The sequence below is a fragment of the Martes martes genome (genome assembly GCF_963455335.1).
Source record: "Martes martes genome assembly, chromosome: 1".
Classification (NCBI taxonomy): domain Eukaryota; kingdom Metazoa; phylum Chordata; class Mammalia; order Carnivora; family Mustelidae; genus Martes; species Martes martes.
In genome coordinates this window covers 3,746,640-3,774,023 of record NC_137888.1, presented here as the reverse complement: position 1 = coordinate 3,774,023, position 27,384 = coordinate 3,746,640, and the positions used below count along the sequence as shown (strand labels likewise).

At 63.6% G+C, this 27,384-nt stretch overlaps 1 protein-coding gene across 1 annotated transcript in view; it reads right to left on the bottom strand.

Moving 5' to 3' along the window:
• PRDM15 (PR/SET domain 15) overlaps positions 1 to 27,384 on the bottom strand; it is a 61,470-nt gene that overhangs the window by 7,142 nt on the left and 26,944 nt on the right. The window contains exons 6-20 of the mRNA XM_080818769.1: positions 25,313 to 25,414; positions 23,520 to 23,744; positions 22,361 to 22,490; positions 20,896 to 21,077; positions 19,050 to 19,144; positions 18,602 to 18,689; positions 15,411 to 15,578; positions 13,287 to 13,381; positions 10,551 to 10,682; positions 8,886 to 9,020; positions 8,163 to 8,326; positions 7,241 to 7,320; positions 6,789 to 6,908; positions 1,270 to 1,401; positions 204 to 287 (exon numbers count right to left, since the gene is read on the bottom strand). Coding sequence (XP_080674895.1) covers positions 204 to 287; positions 1,270 to 1,401; positions 6,789 to 6,908; positions 7,241 to 7,320; positions 8,163 to 8,326; positions 8,886 to 9,020; positions 10,551 to 10,682; positions 13,287 to 13,381; positions 15,411 to 15,578; positions 18,602 to 18,689; positions 19,050 to 19,144; positions 20,896 to 21,077; positions 22,361 to 22,490; positions 23,520 to 23,744; positions 25,313 to 25,414 — 1,932 coding nt within the window. The remainder of the gene's footprint in view (positions 1 to 203; positions 288 to 1,269; positions 1,402 to 6,788; positions 6,909 to 7,240; positions 7,321 to 8,162; positions 8,327 to 8,885; positions 9,021 to 10,550; positions 10,683 to 13,286; positions 13,382 to 15,410; positions 15,579 to 18,601; positions 18,690 to 19,049; positions 19,145 to 20,895; positions 21,078 to 22,360; positions 22,491 to 23,519; positions 23,745 to 25,312; positions 25,415 to 27,384) is intronic.

Sequence of the window (27,384 nt, the reverse complement as noted above, 5' to 3'; positions counted from 1 at the left end):
GAGTGGACATCGGAGAGTCCCGGCGGGCTGACCTTTAAGGGGCAAGGGGCCACCCACGAAGACAGGACAGACCAAATGCTCTGAAAAAGGCCTGCCCTGCAGAGCAGGTGGACAGCTATCCCCACTCTGCACACGTGGGGGCGGGAGGGGTGCACCAGGGACCGCGGCGAGGGGCCGAGCACCAGGCCCGCCGCCCTGCTTACCTGTGTGGATGAGCTTGTGGGTCTCCATCGTGTTCCTCTCGCTGAAGGTCTTCCCGCACAGCTCACACATGAAATCTTTAATCCCTGCAGGAGAGGCGCGCTGACCTCAGAGGCTCCCACCGGGTTTTAACCAGACCCCTTGGCCAAGGGTCTCGGTGTGCGCAGAGGCTGTGGTGCGGCCAGGGGATGGCGACGGGGCCCCAGAGCACAAATGGTGGCTCCCACACTCAACCGGACAGTTGGGCGGCTCAGCGAGCACCTCCCTCAGCGGGGCTGGCGAGGCCACTGGGCCCCGGGCCCTCCGTCCGCTCCGCACCAGCAGAACCATGTGGTCAGCCTCACTCGGCACCGCATTTCTGAAGCTTTCCGGGGCTCCGTACGTTTTGCCCCAGACCCAAGAGCTCATCCGTCTCTCAGGGGGGCCATGGGGGAGGTGGGCGTGCAGGGAAGCTGGACCAGATAGGGCAACACTCGAAACCCAGTTTGCGGGGGACACAGGGAACCACGGCGAAGAAGTTTCACACAGACACAGCCGGTCAGCAGGGCTCCCGTCCCGCAGCTCCCGTGTGCCCTGCTTCTCTCTCTCACACGTGCTCATCCACACGCCTGTCTCTCCTGAGAAGGAACTCGCAGTTGATACACAGGCTGTCTTTTCCCTGCCGCATCACAAGCCTCTAAGTAAATTAACACATACGACAACTTTTAACAGGTGCAAGCTGTTCCTTCTCGGGGACGCACAGACACTTGGGACGTTCCAGTGTCTCCTGCCCCAGACAGAGCAGTGGCGGACAGCCAGGCCCGTGCGGTCAGTTGGTGGGCGCCCGCTCGGGCACACGGCTGCGTGCAAGGCGTGAGCAGGGCAGCCCTGGGAGAGCTCAGCGAACACCTGGATGGTGACCGTGGGGGCACGTGGGCGGCACCTTGCGGATGGGATGCCCGCTGGGAGGGGACGGTCGCCGGCAGAGGCAGCGCCCGAGAGCCCAGCTACAAGGAGCAGAAGCCGGGGGCAGCTCCCTTCCCGCCGTTCCCGGCTCCCCGCCCAGCCCGGCGCCCGCCGCGGACTCACCCGTGTGCCGCTTGTAGTGCTTCAGCATGTTGACCTTCTGCGCGAACTTGCGGTGGCACTCCTTGCACTCGTACTCCTTGATGCCCTTGTGCAGCTTCATGTGGTGGCGCAGCGCGTGCTTGGTCTTCATGCCTGCCGCGGACGTGTGCGCTGAGCCGGCCCGCCCGCCCGCCGCGCCCCTACACGCCCCTGCGGCACCCGTGCCCCCCCCCGCGCCCCCACCGCGCCCACGCCCCCTTCCACGGAGCCCGCATCCCCGTCCCGTGCCACGCCCCCATATGTTCTCCCCTGCGGCACCCGTGTCCCCCAATATACCCCCCACAGTGCCCACACCCTGCCGTGCCCCAAGTGCCCCCCACAGCACCTGTGCCTCCCACGCGGCCTCCCATGCCCGCACCCACCACATACCCCGGTGCCCCCACGCGCTCCCCCATGGCACGCGCATCCAGGACCCGTCACAGTGCTCGCACCCCATACCCCTAAACGGCCCGTGATGCGGACCTGCAACAGTGCCTGTCCCCCAACCCCGGGCCAGGACACCACCCCCAGTGCCCACACCCCCACCCCACACCTAGACCACGCCCCACAGTATCCACACCCCACTCCACACACTGCCTGAAGCCCCCACAGGACCCTGCCTGACCTGGACCCTCGGGCAGGCACAGGTCTCGGAGGGAATAGAACAAGACAAGTGGGGGTCAGAGCATGGGGGTCAATCTCCTAGAGGAACCCCTCCACCAAGGGCAAGACGAGCACTGACGCCCTCAGAGGCCCTTAGGGATTTACCGTCTGTGTGGAGAAGCTCACTTTCTCAGGGGCCTGCGCAGACCTAAGGGTCAGTGCTCACAGCAACAGGGGGTGAATGTGACCGGTGTGACACAGCCCAGTTATCTGAGGGCGGGGGAGGGGGGTCAGCCTGCCCGAGCTGCTGTGGATCCAGACGGCGCGAACACTGAGATGAGAAGTCAGTGCTCCGGACCGCCGATGCCAAAAGGTGCGGGCTCCGACCTTCACGCCGCCTCTAGCTCAACGCCCCTTCGCTAAAGGGCGGGCGATAAATTACAGCCTCACCAACTTGGGCCAGTGGAGAAGGGATGACCCTGGTATACGGTGTGAGTCAGCGGCGGGGGGCCCAGTATGGGGCAGGAGTCAGAGGTGGGGTGGGGGGGTCCCAGTATGGGGTGGAAATCAGCAGCAGGGTGGGGTGGTCCCCTATGGGTGGGAGTCCGCGGCGGGGGTCCCAGTCCAGGACACCCACTAGGTGGGCAGGGCCTCATGAGGAACGCTAAGGGGGCCGCAGAGCAGGTGGGCGGTGGCTCCCATGTCCAAAGCCGGCGGCATCCAGTCCCGCCGGCCGCAAACTGAACCGGGCAGGGGCAGTGGGCAGTGGGCAGCAGACTCGGAACCACAGAGACGACCAGAAGGGGCACCAGAGCGGGGCAGACGCAGCCCACCTCCAGGACCGTCCTCGGTGACAGCGGCGGCAGATCCGCAGTGCCTGAGCAGAGTCCCCACCAGGTTCCCGGGGGACTCCCTACGCCAGGGAGATGGGGCTGGGCCTCAGCCACCCTGGCCCCCAGCGGACCCCAGCCCGCCGGACCGGGCCCGGCTAGGCTGCCGGAAGCCCCGAGAACCGCGCCCCGCCTGGGCCAGCCGGCAGCCAGGAGTCTGAGTGACCGTCCACCAGAAAGGCTTCGGAGGCTACAGGACGGGAAGACACGGGTGGGCCCAGTGCTGACTTCAGAACAGCGCTTTCCCCTTAAAAAATTATTTGTAACTTTTGGATGAAAAAAGTCCCACAGACTCCGTGAAAAAGGTACCGGCAATGAGAGGTCAGGCCCGAGGATGGTGCTCAGCAGCGCCACCGGGTCCCACGGGCACCTGGGGACCCTGCTGAGCGCGTTCGGTTACTCAGCGTGGCCCCCCCCCCCCCGCCCGCCACGGTGCGGCCCCATCTGTGCCGCCGTTGCCCTTCGCCTCGACCCATGGCCCGGCTGGTGCACACCCACCACCACGCCGCTCCCAGCACTCAGGCCCACTCCCGGCCGGTGTCTGTCCGTTCTCAGACACCTGCCACGCCAGCGCCTGCCACGGGACCAGCTCTGCTCCGGGGGCCGGAGGCTGGGCTGTGCGCCAAGCCCGGCCCCAGCTGCACAGGGACAGGCCAAACAGAGGCCAAGCGCCACGTGGAAAGGGATGAAGAGAAGCAGGGTAGAGTAGGGACAGGAAGGGAAGGAGTGGACGTGGCCCAGAAGCTAGCGCATTCTGGGGGATAGACGGGGGTCCCCTCAGAAGACGCATCTAAACAGTGGTCCGGAAGGAGTGTGGGAGGGGCTGAAAGCTACTTGGGGGAACAGCATTTCTGGTGGAGGGAACAGCCAGTGCAAGGGCCCTGAGGCCAACGGAAATAGCACCCACATTTCGAGCTACTCTCTGTCACAAACAGTGCTACATTACGTTTAAGCTGCAAATAGATCTTTGTACCCCAAATAAGCAAGATCCATTTCTAACTGCAGCTAACAGGGCCCAACAGCTCCCCCCAACTGTAGCAATGTACACTCCCACCCAAGGTCCACGAGTCCGCCTGCCTCCTTCCCTTCCCCTGCACCGGCTGCCCCCAGGCTGTGCCAGGCACAGGGGCATCTTGGCTCTGGCCTTGATGGGACCATGGCAGAGATGAACAGAAGAGAACCAGTCCCTGCTGTCTCGCCCCACACCTGCATCTCTCCCACATGCATCTAAAACGAACGGATTCTGTTACAAAATAACACACGGGGGGCACCTGGGTGGCTCAGTGGGTTAAAGCCTCTGCCTTCGGCTCAGGTCATGATCCCAGGGTCCTGGGATCAAGCCCCGCATCGGGCTCTCTGCTCAGAGGGGAGCCTGCTTCCTCCCCACTCTCTCTCTCTCTGCCTGCCTGTCTACTTGTGATCTCTGTCTGTCAAATAAATAAAATCTTAAAAAAAAAAAAAAAAAAAAAAAAAAAAAAAAATAACACACGGTCATAAAAAGAAAATGCATAGAAGGAAAGACTCCCCATTCTGACCCCCCCGTCGCAGCCCACGTCAGTGACAAACCACACTTCTCTTTTCATTTTAAAAAAGATCTGCGAAGAGCTTTAAAATAAGCATGACCGCCACGCAGTGGAAATCTAAAGCCTCCTTCTGTGGGGCCTGGATTCACTCTGCATCCCATTTACAACTTACTCTGGGCCAGCTGCTGGGGTTTTAAATGGGTAGAATTCCCAAATCTGGAACGGGATGGGGGGGGCGGCCCTCTTTACATCTTTAAATCCCCGGTGGCTTTCTGCACACAGGCCCCCCAGCTGCCTCCCCAGGGCCTGACCCAAATACTTCACGGCACGCCGAGCAATTTGGAACCCGGTATTTTCCTGGGTATCCTGACTCCTCCCTGCTGCTGGGGCTGAAACTCCCGTCACTCCTAACAGCCTCTCCCCTGAATAAATCCCAGGCAGGCCTAGGATTCTGGGGAAAAAGAAGTAAAGTAACAAACAGTAATCAGGAGTATTTCCTGCAGCACTGTTCATAATGAAAGAAGACAAAAAAGCCCTTAATACAGAAGCAAAGGTCTGGTGACAGGAATCTTCAGGACAGAGCCGCTATCCGGGTTCTGAGAGCCACATTAAGGCCATTTCACCCATTCTGACATGAAATCGCTCTGAAATGAATTTCTAAGTAAATAAAAAAGCAAAGTACAAAAAAAACCCCAGATAAACCCAAGCATTTGCTTGTACGTGGTAATAACTAATCTGAAAGCAAAATGACCACAGCGATAATTTACTTTGTGTGAGATAACACGTGAGCCCCAGTACGAACACCAGCATTTATAAAAAGTCCTCAGAATTCGTGGACAGAATCACGGAACTAAACTTTGAGCACACTTCTGATATGACCAAGTATATAACATTGTAAGATGTGGCTCTGACCTCAGTGCCCACCCTGGGCAGCTGCCCCTGTTCTGCCAGGCCCCCTGGGGGAACCCAGGTGTGGCGTCTGTCCCCTGGGGGGGAGCATCCCTACCAGGCCTACCTCTGACCCTCCCCGTCTCTGTGGTGCTCACCACTGTCCCTTCCCGCAAGTGGGGAAAGGGGCTGGGAGAGCCAGGACATCACTAAGAGAAGCACTGAGACTTCTAGAATGCGCCTGCAGAATGGTGACAATGGTTCTCTGGAGCGTAATGGGTCTGAGGCGGGAGCGACGACGTCACCTTGCACGCCACTTTGTTTCGGGCTAGGGGCCTGCACTGCTTTTCCAGGGGAGGAATCTGTGCGTTTCCTTTGCACAAAGTGACCCTGGGGGACGGACAAGAAACCGTCACCTCTGGAGAGGCAGATGGCGGTCAAGGGCAGGGCGGGGGGTATGGGGGAGGATCACGTTTTGCTTTCCCTGCAGGTCACTCTCCTGAGCTTCTACGCATCGTCTAATTTTACACCTGCTAACAGCTTACCCAGGGAGAGGCACGATAAGACACGGATGTCCTCTTCGGTCTTTTTTGTTTAATTTAAAAAACCAAATAAAAGGGGGAAAAAGGCTTTATAAAAATGCACAATTTTTAAAAGAACAACAGCAAAGCCAACATGTGCCCTGTGTCCTTGTGTCCCTGTGGGGACGGTCCTGCTGCCCCCGCCACAGATGGCGCTTGTGGCCACTGGTGACAGCCTGAGAAGCTCCGCACTCTCCTTCTACACGGTTTTGTTTTGTTTAAACAAATGGGTTAAACATTTACCATGTAGCAGGATGACCTTTTCTCCCCATTTTACTTAGGGATGTGAGATACTTTGTTAAGTTTATTATTATTCAACTAATTTCATCTGATTGAAATGAAGGTCACAGCCCTCACTGGTCACAATAAATCGCTGTTTAACATGTAGCCGCTGGGGGTTAGCAGGCAGGGAGAGCTGGGGATTCTGCGTGAACCCACGGCGGTTCTCGGTGCTTCCGACGACCTTGGCCGGGCTGCTTCCCACTTTAAAACCCCTCATGTTCTCTCCTTGTGGTGAGCTTATTTTTCCTCTAACCTCTCACTTAAATACTGTCCTGGCAGGCGCTCCCTGGCTCCGATGTGCCCCTGCGCCCGCAGGTGACAGCCAACGCTCGTTTCCCCCGCACCCGGTGCCCCCATACCTTTCCTGTCCCCCGTACCTTTCTTGCGCCTGCCCTGTGCCCACTCAATCCGTGTGCCCCCGTACCTCTCCCGCACGTGCCCTGCGCCTGCGGGGCCCGTGCCCCCCATCTCTCCTGTGCATGCCCCGTGCCCACCCAGCCCCCCGCCCACCTGATCCCATGTCCCCGTACCTCTCCCGCACCCACCCTGCACCCACCCAATTGTGCGTCCCTGTACCTCTCCCACGCGCGCCCCGAGCCCATCCAGCCCCGTGCCCGCCGGGCCCCGGGCCCCCACACCGTACCTCTCCTGTGCGTGCCCCATGCCCACCCAGCCCCGCGCCCACCCAATCCGCGCGTCCCCGTACCTCTCCCGCGCGCACCCCGCGCCCGTACCTTTCCCGCACTCGGCACACAGGTACTCCCGGATGTTGTCGTGCACGCGCATGTGCTCCTTCAGCATGTCCTTCCGCGCGAAGGACTTCCCGCACTGCTCGCAGGCGTGGCTCTTGACACCTGAGCGACGAGCGCACCCGACCGTGAGCCCGCAGGCCCGTGTCCGCGCTCACAGCACGAGGACAGCCGAGGAGGAGCGGGTGGCAGGAGCACAGCGCGCGGCCTCCGGCGCTCCCTCGGCCTGCACAGAGGCCTACCACGGGCGCCGGGGCGCCGGGAAGGTCCCCAGGACCCGGGGCCACGGGGCAGGGGTCCAAGCCGGGGTCAGAAGCGGTGACAAGGGCCCCAGGACGGGAGAAGCCAGAGAAGGGCATGGAGGAGGGGTGTGGGGCTGCGGGAGCAGGGAGCACGAGGACACCCCGGCCCGCCCGGCCCCCGCGGCGGGGCCCTACCCGTGTGGATGAGCTTGTGCCGCTCCAGATTCCCGATGCTGTTGAAGATGCGCCCGCAGATCTCACACGGGTGGATGTACCTGGAGGCGGACCCGAGCCTCAGTGGGCCGGCGGCCGCGGCACCCCACGCCCACGCCCTGCCTCGGCTAAGGGCAGGCAACAAAGCCGCTACCGGGGCAAGACACACGAGGACTTTCACCTCCAACAGGGCTGAACTGTGCCCCTCAAAATGCACAAGCCGCTGCTCTGATACTCAGCACTTCAAACCCCAACCGCATTTGGAAACGGTCTTTACAGAGGTTGCCGGTGAGACACAAGGTCATGGGGGTGGGCGGGGTAGGAGGACGGGTGTCCTCAGGCCCCAGACGCACACAGATGGAAGACCACGTGCGATCAAGGGAAGGCGGCGTCTGCCCGCCAAGGGGGGAGGCCCAGAACCGCTGCTCCCTCTAGAAGGAGTCAGCCCTGCCGACCCCTCGATCTCGGGCCCCCAGAACTGAGACAGTGCACCTCACTGCTGGGGAGAATCGGGGGCCCTGTGCCCGGCAGCCCGAGCCCGCTACTCCAGCCTCTGCCCGGGGCGGCTGGCTCGCAGCTCTTGAACCCAGCACTGAGTGTGGGCTACAGCAGACGCGGGGCTGCACCCCAGGAGCCCGACCTCGGTGGGGAGAGGGGGTTTCTGGTGACTCTGCGGGCAGGCGGGAAGCACCCTGTTATGCTGTGAGGCCAGCAGGGCAAGGGAGACAGGACCCACGATGAACAGGACGGACAAGGAGGGCCCACTTCCCTCCAGGCCCGGCCGCGGGGCTCCCCGGGGAGACGGACTCGGCGTCAGAGCACCTGCCTCCCCGCAGGGAACGCGCCCCCCCACCATGGCATGAGGCCAGCCCCTGCAGCCCCCAGGCCCGGGCGGCCTCCTCACTTCTGCACGTTGGGGTCCGGCAGGTTCTCGCGGTGGATGACCATGTGTGCGTGGTACGTGGCCTTGAGGGCGAAGCGGCGGTTGCAGATGCTGCAGCCGTAGCCCTTCTCCTTGTGGACCTCCATGATGTGCTTCAGGTACTCCTTCCCCCGGCCGAAGGTCAGCTGCCGACGGGCACACCCGTCACCCCCAGATCACCCCCGCCGGCGGCCTCCCGGCCCCCAGCTCCCGAGGCCCCGCCGCGCACCGAGGCGCCCCGGCCGGACAGAGGGGGATTCCTCCAAGTGTGGAGTGGGCAGGGGTGCCGGAGATGGGCGCCAGCTGACCTGCCCTCCGGACCGCCACAGCCCTGGGCCTCTCAGCTCCCCACCCAGCTGGCCACCCGCCGCCCTGATGGGTCCACAGCAGGTGCTGCGACGAGCACAGAGCTACCTGGTCTGCGACCGCCAAAGCCTCACACAGGGCCCTGTGCTCACCCGGCCAGTGGCTGCAAACGTGCAGCTCGGCCTCCGGCTACCAGTCCCCCACCCAGGCCAGCCCCTCCGCAGCGTGGTCAGCCCCCAGTCTGAGACCGTGGTCGCAAGAAGAGAGCCACCACCCCTGCCCCGCCCAGGAGGCCCGTGGCCCGGGCCGACTCCCACCCAGGCCTCTCTGCAGGACGACAGCCGGGGCGCGGAGGGGCTGAGGGGTCGGGGCTGTGGGGGGGGCAGGGGGCAGGGTTACCTGGCACCGCTTGCAACTGTACTTGTGAGGCTCCGAGTCCGCGCTCGTGTCTGAGTTGTCGTCGTTCTCTTCCGAGGAGATGCCGATCTTGCCGATAAACTCCTCCCTCTGGTGGTCGTCCATCAGCGCGATGTCCTGGAGCACAGGGCGGCAGAGGCGCTGAGGGGTTAGCCGTGCCCCCAGCAGTAGCGGGACTGCCCCGCACGCAGAAGGCAGCAGCGTCACTCGGCCGCACGGAAATCCCACACGGGGGTCCTGCTTGCCGCCTCCCTTGAGGCTCCCTGAGCCCCTGCGTGCACCCCACATCCCGGCAGGAAGCCCGCCAGGCTCCTGCCTGCGTCCAGACAATCCTTCCCGGCCTGGCAGCGCCCACCAAGCCTCTGCACCGAATCCCTGGGTTGGAGCCTGGCCTGGGGCTGCCTGGTTTGGGGATGCTAGTGTCCCCGGCTGTGATGGGATCGGTCCCACCCCTCGCCCCCTGGGAAGGGATCGGTCCTCTCTAAGGCCTGTTCCCATATGACCTGGCAAGAACTGCGCTAAAAATTATTACTTCTCTGAAAAAGACCATGAGAAACACTTCAGTCGTCCCGTCACAGGTTAGAGAAGCTCCCGCGAGCAGCTGAGGGGCCCTACAGCGGGGAGACGGCGGGACGGAAGAGGCCTTGCCTGCGGCGGGAGGGGGATGGGGGGGCTTGGGTCCCCGTCTTGGATCTTGTCTACTCCTGCCGGGACCCCGCGGACCTCCCTGCCGGGGCCCATTTCCCAGCCACGGCCGCCAGGGGGCGCACCAGAGCGGGCCAGGTCTCCCTTTTAAACAGGACCCGGGATTCCGAGAAGGGTGGACAGGCTTCCTTTGGGAAGTTCGCTGTTCTGTCTGTCCCCTCCCTCTCGGAGCAGAGGGGAGGTTTTCACAAGGGCCTGCTGCTGCGTTTCTTACTCCAGCTCCCGTTAGCGGAGACGCAGCAGCACCTGCGGGAGGAAGGCTGCCCCAGGACGGGCGCCTGCCGGGCACCACGCCCCTGCGGGCGCTCAGACTGGCCGGGCCCTGCGCCTCCGCTGCGTCTCATCGAATCCTCGGGAAACCATCCTTCCCTGGCAGGTCTCCGGGCCCCCATTCCCAGGGCTCAGGCGGGGGCAAACGGAGCTCTAAGTCCCCCGAGTCCCGGCCGAGGCCCCCACATGCTCCTGGGCCCTTCCTCTGGCCTCAGCTTCGTCCACGTGGCTCAGCCCCGCACTGGGGGGGCCTCCCCTACTCCTGCCTCGCCTCCTCCCCGGCCTCGGATGTCCGCCGGCCCAGCGAAACCCCAGCCCGCAGCCGGGGCTGGAGCCGCCAGGACCGGTCGCTGCGCTGTGGGCGGGCGCGCGACTCCGGGGCCCGCGCTCACCGTCTCCACCTGCCCTCAGCGCCACCTAGAATGTCCTCCTTTGCTCCCTGGATTGGCCCTTCTGCCCTTAACCATGACCCTCCTCGCTGTCCTCACCAGGGAGCACCCAGAACGGAGGAACTGTCACGTGAGCCCCGCCGCTGGGGCCGGAGATGCGGCAGGGGGTCACGAGCGCCCGTCGGAAGAGAGGCCGAGCGGACAGGTGTTTTGGGACGCTGACCGCGAGGGCCTGCCATGCTGCCACGTGAGCTCCCCGGGCCAGGGCGGCGCTGGGCAGCACCTTGAAGTGGACGTGGATGTGGTCCCTGAGCACGTCCACGCGGAAGAACTTGCGGCCGCAGATCTCACACGTGTACTTCTTGTCGCCGTGGGTCAGCAGGTGCTTATTCATGTTGCTTCTGCAGGAAAACACCTGCGGGCAGAGGAGCGGGACCTCACAGACCGGAACCGGGCAGGGACACACCGGACGCCTGCCCGCGACCCACCTTGGGGCTGGAGTCACGCACGAACGCGAGCCAGTGATGGTCTCAGTACGAGCCTGTGCTGTCCCGGGAACCAACTGTCCTCTTATCTCCACTGGCAGTGCGATCTGGCTCCGTTTTATTCACTCACTTAGATATTTCACTAGGACGGGGCCTTTCAAGAAGCTGGTAAATCACAGAACCGGCCGGGATCTTCTGAGAGTCCGTACCGAGGGAGAGTGCCACCCGCAGGATGGGCACTGGGCTTCAGGCACAATTCATGCCAACTCCCCCAACTTGCTGTCTCTGGTCTAGTGTGGTGGGTGAGGAGGCTCACACGCCCCCATACTCCCCCACTGGGGCTGGGCTGGGATGCTGGGGTCGGCTGGGCTGCTGAGGCCAGGCTGGGATACTGGGGGCCTGGCTGGGATGCTGGGGCCCCATGCCCTCTGGCACAGAGTCCCATCTGAGAGCATCCGTCTGGATGGCTAGTCCCAAGGGCACGTAACCCAGAGAGCAGGTCTCCTCCAGCCTGCCTGACCCCACGCGCTCCAGGAGGAGAACATGAGAGATGAATGAAGGGAAACGATTCACAAGGCGTAAGAGGCTAGTGTCTTCACGGGACATCTCTTTTCCAGATTTTCAGAGGACTTGGGGCCAACCACCCTGTGACCACGGCCCTGGGGCGCTGCGTGGGAGGAGGGGACAGTAGGGAAGGCCTCCTGGGGAGGGGCAGAGGCAGCAGGTACCGCCAACAGCCAGTCTTCTCAAGGCCAGACTCGTTGGGAGCAGTCAGGAATTCAGCATTAGAAATACCCGAGCTCTCTCCCTTCCTGTCTAGACCCTCCAAGCAAACGCAACTAACGTGTCATTGAATAAAATGTGTCTGAACGCCAGCCAAGGGCTAGGTGGTTTCACCCACGTGATCTCCCACGGGCATCGAAGGGACATGGTGCCTGTGCTCCCCGAGAGTCCGTGATTAAGGGCGGGTTGACCAGGACACACGGACACGGACACGGGCTGTCCCGGCGGACAGCAGGGAGGGTGAGCAGGACACACGGACACGGACACGGGCTCTGTCCCGGTGGACAGCAGGGAGGGTGAGCAGGCAGATGGTTCTGCTCCGCACCCCCCCCGCCCCCCGCCGCACGGCTGGGCCTGGCTGCTGGGCTCATGGGAAGACCCCTGGCACCAGCTCCCCCTCCCACTAGCCTCACCAGCCCCCAAACCCACACTCCAGGGCACACACCAACATGGGGCTCCCAGGCCATTCTATCCTGCTGACCGGTTTGCTTTGTGGTTTGAAAAAAGTCAGGGGGCATCTGGGTGGCTCAGTGGGTTAAAGCTTCTGCCCTCGGCTCAGGTCATGATCCCAGGGTCCTGGGATCAAGCCCCGAATCAGGCTCTCTGCTCAGCAGGGAGCCTGCTTCCCCCCACCCCACCCCGCCGCCTGCCTCTCTGCCTACTTGTGATCTCTCTCTGTCAAATAAATAAATAAAATCCTTAAAAAAGAAAAGAAAAGAAAAGAAAAAAGTCGGGAAATTCCACGAAGAAACACGGATTTCCATTTTCTCCCTTGAAAAGTTCAACAGAGGTGGCCACATCACCCCCTGGCTGCGGGCTGGGCCGCGTCACAGCAGGCCATGGGCTGGTAACCCTCACTTCTCTGGTGTCCAGACCCGGGGGCAGCGGGGCTGTACCCTGGCTTCAGGGACCCAGCAGCGGGCGCTGGTGGGGGAGCTGGGGGCGGGAGGGGGGGAACTGGGCAAGGCTGAGACAGCAACAGCTCCCCTCCCCCCACTCCAACCCCACGCGCCCACTGGTGGTCACACACCGCCCCCTTGTGGCAGCCTGGAGCCCACGTGGGCGCCCCAGGAACCGCTTGGCAGCAGGTGCTCTGCATAAGCGAGGGACAGGAGCTCCAGCCCCAGGGACTGGATGAGCTTTGCAAACTCCTGAGTCCTGGGGTGCGAGTCTGAGGGACGAGCAACCACACTCTCGTCTCGCTCACAAAGAACAGCACCATTTTACGTGCAACCTAACGCACCCTGGACGGCAGTGCCGGCACGGGGTCCCCGGCACGGTGCCGACAGAAGGCCGCCCTGCCGGACATGGTCCCGGATGGCCCACCTCGGAGGCACCTGCCCCTAAGGGTGGTGTCCCGCCTCGCTCACCAGGAGCGCCCACGGCCATGGGGCTGGTCGGCACTTAGAGCGGCTCTGCTGGGATGAAGGGAAGGCCCCGGGCGCCCCCGTGTCTGCAGGGCCCCACGCTCAGGTCCTCTGCCACAAGGACGCGTGAGGAGGAGAGGGCGAGCACCAGGAGGGGCTCAGGGGGAAAACCAGGCGCGGAGGAGAAGACACGTCCTAGCTCACTCGCAGGAGACGCATCCCAGCAGCTCGCGAGGACAGCGACAGGTGTAAGACACGCATGGGCGCGGGCGCTCGCGATGACCCTGCATCTGTTTGCACACTAAGAAACCTCTCCTGCGGCGTGGGGCCTTAGCTGCAGGCCGGGTGGGGCTCCCAGCTCGGTTCCAGAAGGGAGAGCGTTACCTTGCCGCACACGGGGCATCCTGAGGGTTCCTTCTTGTAGCGGACCAGGTTCTCGCCGCCAGCGTCCAGGTCCTCCCGCTTCACCCGCCGCACTCCTGGAACGCCCGCCCCCCCCCAAAGCGAGACAGTGAGCACACGGGAGCACGCACGTGCTGGGCACCTGCTGCTCGGCCGGCGTGGCTGCCTGGGCGGCGGGGGCAGGGCTGGCGCCCCCAGCACGCACCATGGGAACCCGCGCTCCTTCGGGCACCAGGGCAAAAGCGGCTGCGCGTGCCCGCAGGAAACCGTGGCACAGCTCGTCACCCGAAGCGTGTGAAAACACAAGGGGGTTTGGAGTTTTATGGTGTCGAAGAGCTACACTGAGCTAACGCTGAAGAAGGGCGTCTCCTTCGATCCCAGCGCTCAGGGCCAAGGTAGGATTCTCAGGGATGACTGTTTTGGTCAAAAAGATACTGATATTCCTCCTTGCAAATTAAATCCGTCAATCGGGATCAGGGAGAAAAACCAAGTGACAAAGGACTCCTTAAGGTCTGAAGACCTCACTGATCATAACTGGGATCAAAATGGATTTTTAGAAGCTCACAGGAAACAGGGAATCTTTCAATAAAAGAGAAATTCGCTCTCCATGCCTTTCCACCCAGTGGACCCGTTCTGGAACATTCCCGCATCCCACTGAGGGACCACAGGGCCGGACTTAAGAACGCCGAGTCAAGGGAACGTGAAAACCCATCATCCCCAAAGGCTCCCAGCGGCATAAAGTGCACCAGAGCAGAAGCAGTGGCTGAGACGAGGCTCTGACGGGAAGGGGGAACCACGAGACTCGTCCATTCGTTCCCGCAGAAAATGATCAGCCTCGTCTGTCGGCCGTCAAATGTGGTGAAAAGTCGTTAAAAGATGCAGCCCGCATGCCCGCCCGTCAGGAGACGCTGACCCCGGCAGGACCGCCGGCAGCGGGCACACGGGGCTTGGGGCTCCAGCAGCAGGGGCTGGCTCGGCCACCCACCAGCCTGGGGGGAAACCAAGACACAGTGGGGCTCGCCCAGGGCCCTGCAGGCACAAAGTGGGCACCAGGTTCAGCAGGAGAGGCCCAGCCGATGGGTCACAGAGGAAAAAGGGGTGCATTTCCTGAAGCCACGTGAACAACCGCCGAGCAGAGAAGTGGCTGCAAAATTCCTACAGGGCGGACCCGTCTTACTCGGAAGAGGCAGGTACGCGTCTACGCACAGCTGCGTGCCCCAGGTACACCTTACACGCGACTCTGCTTTCTCTTTCAACACACCTGAACGTCATCTGTCATTCTTTCTCAAATGGCTCTTTTCGAGCTTTTATAGAAAGGTCCTCCGGTCTGTCAGGGCCGCTTACTGCGGGCTGGTCTGCAAGGGGGACGTGGCTTTGGGGGGACGAGTCAGGACGATCACAACGAAGATGCCGATTCAGAGGGTCTGTCTGGGCCAGTTCTTTGAGAGAGTCTGGGCGGGAGGGCCCGGCCACACCCACGGCCCAGGCGCCCCCCCATGCGGCGCTTCCGTCCGCCCTGCACGGCCACCCCCAGTCCCATCCTAGCTCACCCCCTCATCGTGCGGCACCCTCCCCCCACCGTTGCTGAACCCACCGCCCCGGTTTCCCCTGCAGCTGGCTTCCTGCCAGCCCCCCAGCGGACAGGAGGCTCCCCAGCACGGGCCATCGGGGGCCCGCAGAGCACCTGAGGGACGCCCAGCCGCAGCGTCTGCCCAGAACATTCTGCTCCGTGCCCGTGGCTGCAAGGTCAGCCCCTCCCCAATTTCATACGCCGGTGACTCTCTACATTCTGTCCTATCAAAAGCATTTTCTCAAGAGAGTGAGAGACTCTGAAGAAATGTTTTTAAGGACTGCGTAGTCCTCAATCCTATAGAGTCCAGATTTCTTAAAAAAAAAAAAAAAAAAAAAAAGAGTCCGGATTTCTTAACTCTTCTCAGTGTGGAACATCCAGATGTTCCTAGGGGTTCCCGCGAAGACACCGTTAGGCCCCCCACCGGCACCAGGCTGGGCCTCACCGAACCCCGACGGACGGCGGCATCGCAGGCGGCACCCCACGAGGCCGAGCCCCCGGCCCCGCTCCGGGGCCCCCGGCGCGGCGGCGCTCACCTTCCAGGTGCCGCCTCTGGTGATCCAGCATGACGTCCTTGCGGTAGAACATCTTGTTGCAGACCTCGCAGGCGAACTTCTTGTCCCCGTGCTTCTTCTTGTGTTTGGAGAGGTTGCTGTTGGTGGAGAAGAATCTGAAACACATCTCACATTGGAACGTCTTGTCATCTGTCCGGAGAGCAAGCAGACACACGGCGGCTTTTAGGTAAACGGCACTCAAGACGGGATCAGCATCCTGGCCGTGGGGGCGGAACGGCGACGAGGCCCGGGGTCCGGGGGGCTGGGGGACGGCAGAGCTGTGGGGGGGGGGGCCCGAGCCCCCGGGGAAAGGTGCCACCGCCCTCGGCCGAGCACCGGGGACCACACGGCGGAGCGCACAAGGGGCCCGAGCCGGCTGGTCCTCGCGGAAGGAAGTGAACACCGGCTCCGCGGCTGGCCCCGCCCAGCCACACTCGGCGCCCCCCCCTCCGCCCCCCGCCTCACCCCTGTCGCACACGCCTCCCTGGCATCTGGGGATGTGTCCCGGAGGAGCCAGGACTGAATGACCACCGGTCTGGGCCTTCTCCCTGCACCCGACCCGACTGCGGCCCTGACCCCTGGTCTCAGAGGAGGCGGTGTCCTTCCCCCAACGCCCCGGGCTCCGTCCCCACCTGCCCCATCCCTTCCCTGCCACCTGTCCCCGTCCACACGCACAGACGCCCAGGTTCTCCCACCGGGCACACAACCGTCTTCTAGATCCCTCTTAACAGCCACACACCCATACTCACCCACACCCGACACCCACACACACACCCACACACCCCACACTTACACATACACACCTATACTCTCACACACCCCATACTCTGACAAACACCCCACACTCACACACACACACACCCCACACTCACCCCCTCACTCTCTCACACACCCACACGTGCACACCCACACTCTCATACACCCACTCACACCCCACACTCACACACACCCAACACCCTGACAAACATCTCACACTCACATACTCCCCCTACACTCTCAAACCCCACTCACGATCCCGTACAACCACACACACACACACCCGCCGCGCACATGCCCCCCCCAACCCCGGGCTGGCATTTATCAGCAGCGGTGAGCCCCCACCCCTGAGCAGGTGGCCCGTGTCCCGGGGCCTGCGAGCCGGGGAAGGGGCAGTGCTGTCCTTGGGCTCCGGCCTTCTCTGTCGCGAGCGCCGGCAGGCGCAGGCAGAGAACCCGCTTACAGCCGTTCCTGAGGGCTCGGCGGCTGGAGGCCAGTCCGCCCCGCGCAGGCGGCCTTCCCCGTCGTGGGGCGGGCACGTCCCCAACTCAGGAAGCCAGACAGGCGCCCGGTCCCAACTGTAACCTGCTACCAGCAACCCCCTGCCCTCGAGGTCTGTATCTGTGTTTCCACAAAATGCAGCAACGAAGAGCAAATGCCTGTTACCGGGGACCTGGTGGGGGCGTGGGGTCACGGGGGGAGGGGGTGCAGGGACCATGGGGGAGGGCGTGGTGGATGCTGGGGGAGCTGGTAGGGGTGCAGGGAGACTGCAGGGGGGGCGGTGGATGTCTGGGGGAGCCGAGATGCCCGGGAGGCTGACGGTGCATGCTGTGCTCGAGGGCTTGGGCGTGAGCCCGTGCTGCTCTCCAGCTCTGCCTAGACAGTCAGGGACAACGCCAGGACCGCTGAGATGAGCTCCGGGGACAGGTCCTGCTGAGCAAATGCCTGAGCAAAACCCATCCGTCTACACATCTCCAAAAGCTCCTGCTGCATCACAGAAATCTGTGGTTTGACGGTCTGCGGAGGACACGTTCCCGTGACGGAGTGTGGCGGAAAAGTGTGAGGCTGCAGATGATGCGTTACAGAAAGGACCTCGGTTTCCTGGTTTATTCTGTTTTCCGTCTGAAACTCCTAACCTTGTAGAGTGATTCAGTGCACCTCTGCTATTTCCATATAACGAGAAACAGTACACGCCCGGTTAACAGGACCAGAAGCTGGCGGGCACAAGCAGCGGCTCTGACTTCTTTTATTACTCTCTGCTTCGCTCACTCTGCGTCCAGAGAATCTGAGATCAAAGAGGACTGACTAGTGGCTCTTCCTCCCCCAGTGGCCGAGGGCACAGACGGCACAGAGACCCCGCGGTCGCTCCTACAGAACTGCAGGAAGCCACATGGGGCGCCACCCCGAGTCCGGCCACACCGGCAGCCCATGCTCCAGACAGACCCCGCACCAAAGGAGGCAGTGGGGGGGGCTCTCCCCCAGATTTGAGGGCGCTCTTGGGGTGCAGAGCTCAGCATGCAGGGGGTACAGCACACTGCTAGTTCGCTTGGAAGCTTCCGAGGCCACCCCTTCAGGCCACGGCCACGGACCCTGCAGGCAGGGAGCTCAGAGGAAACGGGACGCACCCGCCACGCACCGAAGCCCCATCACAGGAGCAAGGAGCGGTGAAGAGACAAGCCGTGGGGCCATCAGGAGCCCCCAGACCCGAGCACACCTAGGGAGCCACGGATGCCGGGAGCAGTGCCGGCTGCCCGTGGGGGTCTCTGAGAGACGAGGGGCCAAGAGCCAACACAGACGGCTCAACGGCACCAGAGTTCAGGACCGAGGGCCAAGCCGGTGGGCCTCTATGCCACTGCCACCGGGCCCAGCCTCTCCGGGGGGGGGTGGGGCCACAAGCAGACAGGCCTGACACGCTCGCCCGGGCCCACAGAGGCCACCAGCCACAGGCTGTCCAAGCACACGAGCGAGCGAGGCTCCAAACGGGGGACAGAAGTGGGCTCGCAGCGCAGCTGGTCTGTGCCGGGCGGCCACCTCGGGTTGTTGTGGCCGCCACCAGGCATCGCGGCTAACAGAGAGCGGACGGTGAAGGCGGCAGGGAGGCAGAGCTCTCCTCCCAAACCCCCCCCCAACAGGTCCTAATCCCAGGGTCCTAGGACACTCACACACCTCTGCTCGCTCCCGACCTCACGCCAGCCTCGGGTGGGGGCACACACGGCCGCCCGGGGGCACTGAGAGGGTGGCAGGAGGTATGTCCCCCTTCCCATGGCAAATTTCCAGCCGTGTCTCCTTCGGGATAAGGAGCAGCTGTTCTGAAGCAAGTGGAGTAGAGGGAGACGACAGACGCAAGGTGGCGTGTCCTACCTGCCGCGGTCACCACGCGGCCCCAGGAGAACCCGCGAGGCGCGGCGTCCGCTCACCTGTCCTGCAGTTGTGAAACTCCAGCGCGCTCTCGATGCGGAAGGTCTTCTCACAAGTGCCGCACCGGTACCTGTACTCGCCGTCCACCTGGCGACAGCAGCACCGTTAGCGTGGGAGGGGCGGGGGGTGGCGGGCCACCTCGACACGTGCTCCCTGACCTGCACTCTGGCATCTTCCACGAGCCTGCAGTCTACAGCGCTGTCTGCTCCTCTCCCACATGGTTGAGGAACATGAGCCCGTTTCCGCTCTTCCCACCCAGGTGCCCAGGAAGAACGTCCCATTCCGGGACCACAGGGCAAACGCCAACCCGGGGGCCCTGCCGCCTCCTCCCCGGGGCCCACGGCCCACTCCTGCCCCACACCCTCCCTGCCTCCTCCTCCTCCCCGCAGCCTGCCCTGCCCCCTGCCCGCTGCAGCCCAGACCAGCCCCCGTTCCCGGCCCACCCACCTCGTTCCTGCTGTGCTTGTAGGAGACGTGCTGCTTCAGGCTCTCCTTGCGGCTGAACAACTTGGCACATTCCTCACACTTAAACAGCTTGTCGCCTGCGAGCAGACCAATAAGGAGCCGGTTCGCAACTCCAGGTGTGTCCCGGGGCGCGTGTCTGCGGGGTCCTCGGCAGCCCCTTCCCCGGCAAGTGCCCGGGGCGCGTGTCTGCGGGGTCCTCGGCGGCCCCTCCCCCCGCAAGTGTCCAGGGCGCGTGTCTGCGGGGTCCTCGGCGGCCCCTTCCCCGGCAAGTGCCCGGGGCGCGTGTCTGCGGGGTTCTCGGCGGCCCCTTCCCCGGCAAGTGTCCGGGGCGCGTGTCTGCGGGGTCCTCGGCGGCCCCTTCCCCGGCAAGTGCCCGGGGCGCGTGTCTGCGGGGTCCTCGGCGGCCCCTCCCCCCGCAAGTGTCCGGGGCGCGTGTCTGCGGGGTCCTCGGCGGCCCCTTCCCCGGCAAGTGCCCGGGGCGCGTGTCTGCGGGGTTCTCGGCGGCCCCTCCCCCCGCAAGTGTCCAGGGCGCGTGTCTGCGGGGTCCTCGGCGGCCCCTCCCCCCGCAAGTGTCCAGGGCGCGTGTCTGCGGGGTTCTCGGCGGCCCCTCCCCCCGCAAGTGTCCAGGGCGCGTGTCTGCGGGGTCCTCGGCGGCCCCTCCCCCCGCAAGTGTCCAGGGCGCGTGTCTGCGGGGTCCTCGGCGGCCCCTCCCCCGCCCGTCCCCGGGCATGTGTCTGTGGGGTCCTCGGCGGCCCCTCCCCCCGCAAGTGTCCAGGGCGCGTGTCCGGGGGGGTCCTCGGCGGCCCCTCCCCCGCCCGTCCCCGGGCGCGTGTCCGCGGGGTCCTCGGCGGCCCCTCCCCCGCCCGTCCCCGGGCGCGTGTCCACGGGGTCCTCGGCGGCCCCTCCCCCGGCCCGTCCCCGGGCGCGTGTCTGTGGGGTCCTCGGCGGCCCCTCCCCCCGCAAGTGTCCAGGGCGCGTGTCTGCGGGGTCCTCGGCGGCCCCTCCCCCCGCAAGTGTCCAGGGCGCGTGTCCGGGGGGGTCCTCGGCGGCCCCTCCCCCGCCCGTCCCCGGGCGCGTGTCCGCGGGGTCCTCGGCGGCCCCTCCCCCGCCCGTCCCCGGGCGCGTGTCCACGGGGTCCTCGGCGGCCCCTCCCCCGGCCCGTCCCCGGGCGCGTGTCCGCGGGGTCCTCGGCGGCCCCTCCCCCCGCAAGTGTCCAGGGCGCGTGTCTGCGGGGTCCTCGGCGGCCCCTCCCCCCGCAAGTGTCCAGGGCGCGTGTCCGCGGGGTCCTCAGCGGCCCCACCCCCACCCGTCCCCGGGCGCGTGTCCGCGGGGTCCTCGGCGGCCCCTCCCCCGGCCCGTCCCCGGCGCGTGTCCGCGGGGTCCTCGGCGGCCCCTCCCCCGCCCGTCCCCGGGCGCGTGTCCGCGGGGTCCTCGGCGGCCCCTCCCCCGCCCGTCCCCGGGCGCGTGTCCGCGGGGTCCTCGGCGGCCCCTCCCCCGCCCGTCCCCGGCGCGTGTCCACGGGGTCCTCGGCGGCCCCTCCCCCGGCCCGTCCCCGGGCGCGTGTCCGCGGGGTCCTCGGCGGCCCCTCCCCCCGCAAGTGTCCAGGGCGCGTGTCTGCGGGGTCCTCGGCGGCCCCTCCCCCCGCAAGTGTCCAGGGCGCGTGTCCGCGGGGTCCTCGGCGGCCCCACCCCCACCCGTCCCCGGGCGCGTGTCCGCGGGGTCCTCGGCGGCCCCTCCCCCGCCCGTCCCCGGGCGCGTGTCCGCGGGGTCCTCGGCGGCCCCTCCCCCGCCCGTCCCCGGCGCGTGTCTGCGGCTGCGCGGGACTCACCGTGCGAGCGCACGTGCCTGCTCAGGTTGCTGCTGTTCTGGAAGACCTTGCTGCAGACGCTGCACTGGTAGACGCGCCTGTGCTCGCCCAGCTGCCTGACGAGTTTCCTCCGCACGCCGTGCCGGCTCGACAGGATCAGGCTCCTCTTGAGGGTGATGGTGGTGCTCTGGTGGTGCGGGAACCTGCGGGCAGACCCGCGCCCGGTGAGACGGGGCAGACCGCGCCACGGGAGAGGGAGTCCCGGGTCACCGTCATCTTGGAAGGAGCTCCTGCCAAAGCCTCCTCGCGCGACGCGACACAGGAGGGAAGGACGCACACCGTGTGTGTACAACGGCGTCCGTGTGGTCTGGGAGGCCACACGGTGGCTCTGCACCTTCACTCTGGCCGCCAGGAAGCTCACGGCTCAGTCTGCGCCCAGAATAACCCCAGCTGTGCGGTTTTTCTCACGGGGTCTGGCCTCTACCCTGCTTTATCCTTTCTCTGACCCTGATTTTTAAAGCTTCTGCTCCCTATGAAAGGTCCATCCGACAGTCAGCCACAGAACCGCCCTGGGCAAGAAGACAGGGCGGACAGAGAACGGGGGCCCCGTGTCTAACAGCACGCTGGTCCCCACTGTATCTGCACAGGTTCCAGAAGCAACGGGACCAGGCGAGTTGTGAGAACTACAAGAGGCACGCCAATAAAGGCCAAAAAAGAAAAGAAAATTTATCACCGGCTTATTCAGCATCAGAGCAAAGATGTACCCAAAAATCAGCATGGGAATCTAAAATATTTTCGCTGTTCACAAAAATGAAAAGAAAAACACAGAGCAAGTTGTGAAAGTGACAGAGATTCAAACACAGCCTGTTTTTGTTTTATAAAAGCATCATCGCTCACGACAGCCAACGTGTGAAAGGAACCCAAGTGTCCATTGCTGGAGGGACAGATAATAAAATAGGGCCCCTACGTACGTCTCTGTGATGGAACAACGTCCGGCCTTCCCGGGGGGGTCAATCTGACAGCGGAGTGAGACAGCCGGTCACAAAAGGACAGACACCATGCAGCTGCCCACGCACGAGGAACCTAGGGACCCAGCGACCGCCTACAAGGCACTTCTGTCTTTGCAGAGACAGAGGTCGCAGGGGTGTCGGGGAAGGCAGACTTCCCATTCGGGAAGATGTACGGGGGTGAAGGTCACAGAGCTCCGTGCAAGGACTTAATGCCGCAGGACTGGGCACTTAAAAGTGGTTAAGATGAAAAATTTTAGGTGATGCAGGTTTCACTAGGATAAAAAAATTTTTTTTTGCTTTTAACCATTTTCACAGAGAACATATGACTCTGGTCCCGAGTTTGGGAACGATCCTACTGTTACCAAGCACACCCGTGTCCTCACACAAGGAGGGAGCCAGTCTCCCTGACGGGGGTGCCTTCCCGTCGGGTGGCACGCTGTCCGCACCGGCACCCTGAGCACTGCGACAGGACTTACTTTGGCACGGAACCGGTGTCGCCGGGGCTGGTGGCCAGCTTCCCCAGGACCAGCTCCATGATGCGCTCATCCGGCGCTGCGGCCACGGGCTCGTCCGGCGGGACCTCAGTAACGATCTCAGCCACTGTCTCTGTGTGAAGGGGGTGGGACAGGGCATGTCACTGCCGGGGCAGGGGACTGACCACAACCAACCCCAGAGGACACGCCAGAGCGGACCGCGGCCAGGCCAGGGTTGTAGGCACGGATCGCAAGAATCACACACACGGGGAGAAAGAAGAAAAACTAGCGAGGGGACCCAGGGCTCAGTGTCCTATCTGGTCTCAAAACGAGAGATGCCCCCCGCCGGGAGTCTGCTGGTACCAGGCGCTGCTGGCAGAGGCCACGCGAGGACCGAGGGGCCATGGGCCCTGCACACCCAAGAAAGTGGGCCAGAGTCCCTCCAAACTCAACTGAGGAAACCATCACAGAGAATGGCCCCAGCCGCGGCCCGGAAGCAAGCCACAAGCCCGTGCACGGGTGCTGCGGGTGCTGCGGTGCTGCGGGAGCGGACAGTGGGACATTCGCACCAGCAATGACCCGGCTCGGCAGCAAAGGAGGAGCAGCCAGAAAGCCGTCGTGGGTGAGTCTCGCTCTCCGTGCCGCGAGCAGGACTCTGGACGTGGAAAGACGGATGCACGCGAAACCCCAGGAGGGGCAAGGCTGATTCATGCAAGCCAAGGAGGGTAAGTCTGGGGAGACAGCCACGCTCCCTGTCCTGACGGGGCGCTGGTGACACGGGTGGAGCCCTGGCCACTGTTCACAACCTGCACGCTTCGCAGCGCCCACTGTGTTACATGCGATTCGTGCTCTAGAGAGCGGATTCAGGGGGACGGGAAGGCTGGCTTCCTCCCCCACCCGGCCTCTCTACCCCGAGTTTTCCCACAGCTGAGGCTTTCAGCGCAGGACCACCCTCCCCTGCGGGGTCCTCCCCCAGGACCGGCCCTTCCCCGCCGGCTCCTCCCTTAGGACCACCCTCCCCTGCCAGGTCCTCCCCTAACAAGCTCCTCCCCCAGGACCAGCCCCCATCTGCCGGCTGCTCCCCAAGGACCACCTGCACCTGCCGACTCCTCCCCCAGAACCCGCCCCCACCTGCCGGCTCCTCCCCCAGGACCTCCCTCACCTGGCGGCTCCTTGCCTTCTATGATGTCTAGAGGCTGTTCAGGTTTTGATGCTTTGGGTTTTCTTCCCCTTCGAGGCTTTTTCTTCTGCTCTTTGGTGGCACTGACACTCTTGGGAACCGCAGGAGGCTCCCCCCGGGGCACATCTGGTTCCTTCTCGGGCGCTGCTTCGTGCTGGCTGGCCGGGGGTAGGCTCTTGGCTTGTTCCAAGTGACCCAACAGGTGTTCTGCAGGGAAGGGAAGGAAATGCCCAAGGACAGTGAGGCAGCCCATCCCGACAGCTGCTCCCTGCCCCCATTTTTGTTTTTACCCTCATCTGCTGAGACTGTGCCCTTTCATAGGCAAACAAAAATTTATTTCTGTTGCTTTTGAAAATTAAGCATTTTCACTGCACCAAACAGGACTATTATTTTAAAAGCTAAATTAGGGGGCGCCTGGGTGGCTCAGTGGGTTAAGCCTCTGCCTTCAGCTCGGGTCATGATCTCAGGGTCCTGGGATCGAGTCCCACGTCGGGCTCTCTGCTCAGCAGGAAGCCTGCTTCCCTCTTTTTCTGCCTGCCTCTCTGCCTGCTTGTGATCTCTGTCTTCAAATAAATAAATAAAATCTTAAAAAAAAAAAGCTAAATTAGGCGATGAAACCAGGGCAAGTTTCCCTGGCACGTGGTTTTACAGAAAGTACAAGCGCGTGCACACGTGTATGTGCAAGGAAGAGGGACAGAAGCTGTCCCGGCACAGCATCACGGCCCTCTCCGTACGGGGACGCTATGGGCCATGCCCCTTGTGGCCCTCTCCGGATGGGGCTCTATGGGGAATGCCCCTTTCCTTCCCTACACTCCCGGTTTCCAGCGTTTATGACGAAGTCATGCTACACTCACTCAGGAACGGAGCCTCTGAAGAGAAACTCCGAGAAATACTCAACTCACGATAAATGAATTTATCTTAAAAACGCTGCACAAAAGCAAAAATTCTTTGCTTTATTTTCAAGTCAAAAAAACCCTCCAAGATCTCCCAAAAAAAGACCACAGAACCCCAGGAGGCAGGCAGGGGTGGGTACAGAGCTAAGAGCAGACAGGCTCCCCTCAATGAAGGCCCGGACCGGCTGGACCTCAGCTCATGGGCAAGGTGGTCCCGGGGAACGACCCACGAGACGGGGGGACCGACCCGGAATTGACAGACGGCGCCTGTGCGCATTCGGGCCGGGGACTGGACTCTGCCCCCCGCCCATCCCCCCGGCTCAGCCCAGGCCTCCAGCACGAAGGGGCTGTGACTTCTGTTGGTTCCACACGTGGGACCGTCGAGCTGGGCGAGTGCCCTCCAGGAACTGGGCCCAGGGAGGGAAAGAAAATGAAACAGCAAACACAACAGAACGTGACGTGTGCCTCGGGAAGGGCTCGGCAGGCCACACAGCAGAACCAGTCCGGGACGAGCCCACCCGGCTGAGCCACCTGGAAAGACGGAAGCCAGCACAGAGCCTGAGGGCAAGAGGACGGGAGCCCTGGTGCCAGGCCAGGGGTCCCAGCACGAGCTGCCGGAGGGCCTGGGGTGCTCCTGCGCGTGCGGCTCTGGGGACGCGGCTGGGGTCTATGCAGCGGCCCGGGAGGGAGCTGCTCGCACAAGGCCAGGGAGCGTCCTCCTGGCTGGCCGTGGAGGCCACCCGTCCAGAGGGACAGGGAAGCGACAGCGCCCCCCAGAGCTCGCCCCATGCACCGCCCCCCCCGCCGGCCCCCCGCCCCCCGCCTCCGCCATGTCCGCAGGCGCGCGCACACACACACACACCCGTGTCCGCAGGCGCTCACCGTTCAGCAGCTGCAGCTCCGGGAAGCCGGCGGAACACACTCTGCACACCCACTGGCTGGGCTCGGACTCCACCGCGGCGCTGCTTTCCGGGGCGCCTGCAGCTTCACGAGAGCAGAGGGAAGGGTGACGCATGGGGCGCGACCCCGAAGCCCGTGCTGCGGGGACACGCCTGTCTCCCCGGGGCCGGTGCCATCCAGGCGGGCACAGCTCCCCTCTCGGCCCTGCTCCTGGGGCTTCACGCGCCGACACCTTCGGTCCCCAGGGACGCCCCCGTTTCACAGGTGAGGAAACTGGGCACAGACAGGTGGCGTTGCAGCAGCCCCGGTGCGGGGTCTGTCCCAGTCACAGGAACGCGACTCCCTCCCTCCCTCCCTCCCAAAGCAGGGCCAGTGGGAAGGACCCATCCCTTCCCAGGACTTCGAGAAGAAAACACCCTCCGGAGCAGAATGAATTCCTCAGTCTCTCTCTGGCTTGTACGAGAGACCGGCCGGCCGTCAGGGGGCCCTGGGCCTGGTGTGGCCGCAGCTCCCGGCCAGTGTCATCCCCCAGAACTTTCTGGGATGACACGATGGCCCTGAACACTTGTGCTGTCTGGGGCGGCAGCCACTTGAGGCCAACATGCCCGAGGAGCCAAGGTTTAAATTCTGTTTACTTTGCACTCGAATTTAAGTGGGGGCCCCAGGCAGGCAGCCGCTGTGACGGCCCTCAGTCCCCCTTCCTCAGTCTCCAAAGACAAGCGGCAGTGTTCCTGGGACGGGGGAGATATTGGCTGTGCAGAGGGGAATGGCAGCCTCCTTTGCCAAAAATACTGCTAAGGCTCCCGTGGGACCTAAAAACTGGGGACGTTCTCCAGTCACGACCTCCTGGCCCAGCCCCGTCTCTCCAGGTCCCATCGGGCGGCCCCACGCGCCCTCGCCACCTCTCCCACCCAACCACCGCGTGGCCTGTGCTGACGCTCACGACCACCACCCAACACTCCGGGGGACACTCATTCAGCAAACTCCTGCATTCTTAAAAAAAATCACCCAGAGTCACGACTGCGCATGTGTTCCGAGCGGGGACCAAGCACACCTCTTCCTGTGTCCACGACTAGCAGCAAGTTCGCAAAGACGGGAAGGGAAAGACGCGTGGCACCCCCAGAACTGTTTGTGTCCATCTCCTCAGTCCTCCCCAGCCGATAAGGGGGAAATGTGTGATGGGAATTGCCCAGCCAGTCCTCTGCTCTCCCTCGCCCCCCGCGAGTCCACCGCCTGAAGACCGTCTGCGTGAGATCAGGGAGGAGCCCGAGCCAGAGCCCAATTCCCGCTTCTCCCGCACCTTCCCAAGCACACGTGGCTCAACAGAGGGGAGGAGACACTCGCACGTGAAGGGCTCAGGCAGGGAGGACGAGTGGGTTCGCTGGAAAGACACTGGTGAACCCGGGCCACTTCCCCTGGTCCCAAGGGGCTGCCACGTCCAGCAGGATGGTCCCCACCCCCACGAGTGGGATTCACACTAACGGGACGCAGGAAGCCCTTCTCCTCAACCGGGCTCCGAGGCCAGTCAGGAGGGCCAGCGAGTCGTGACCCGTCCCTGCATCAAGGGAAGAACCCTCGTTTTCAAACATTGTCGCTAGATCAGAATTTTTAAGAACAAAAATGAGCCAACCATCGGAAGGCGGTTCTTGACGGCCCGACACCTAAATGTCCAACACGAGAGACGCATCCAAGTGACCGTAACGCCATCAGGCCGCAGGGGAAGCCACAGAGGGAGCCACGGAAGCGTGGATACTTGGGGTGGGACAGTGAGTTCCAAGTACGTCCAGAAACAAAAGCAGGACAAGGGTCCGTGGAGGGAGACCTCACCCGCGGGGAAACGCGGGGCTTTCCTGGAGACCAGGAGGGACACAGCTCAGCCGCAGGGACAGAAGGCAGCCTGCGGGGCGCTGAGTGCAAAGCCACACTAGGGAACCGTGAGAACCTTCGGGCGGAGGAGATGTTGTCTCTCTCGGCTGTGGCGTGGCTGACACCACCGGACACCTCCACCGAAACTGAGCGGCGAGCCGAGAACTGCCAAGTCTTCTCGGCATAAA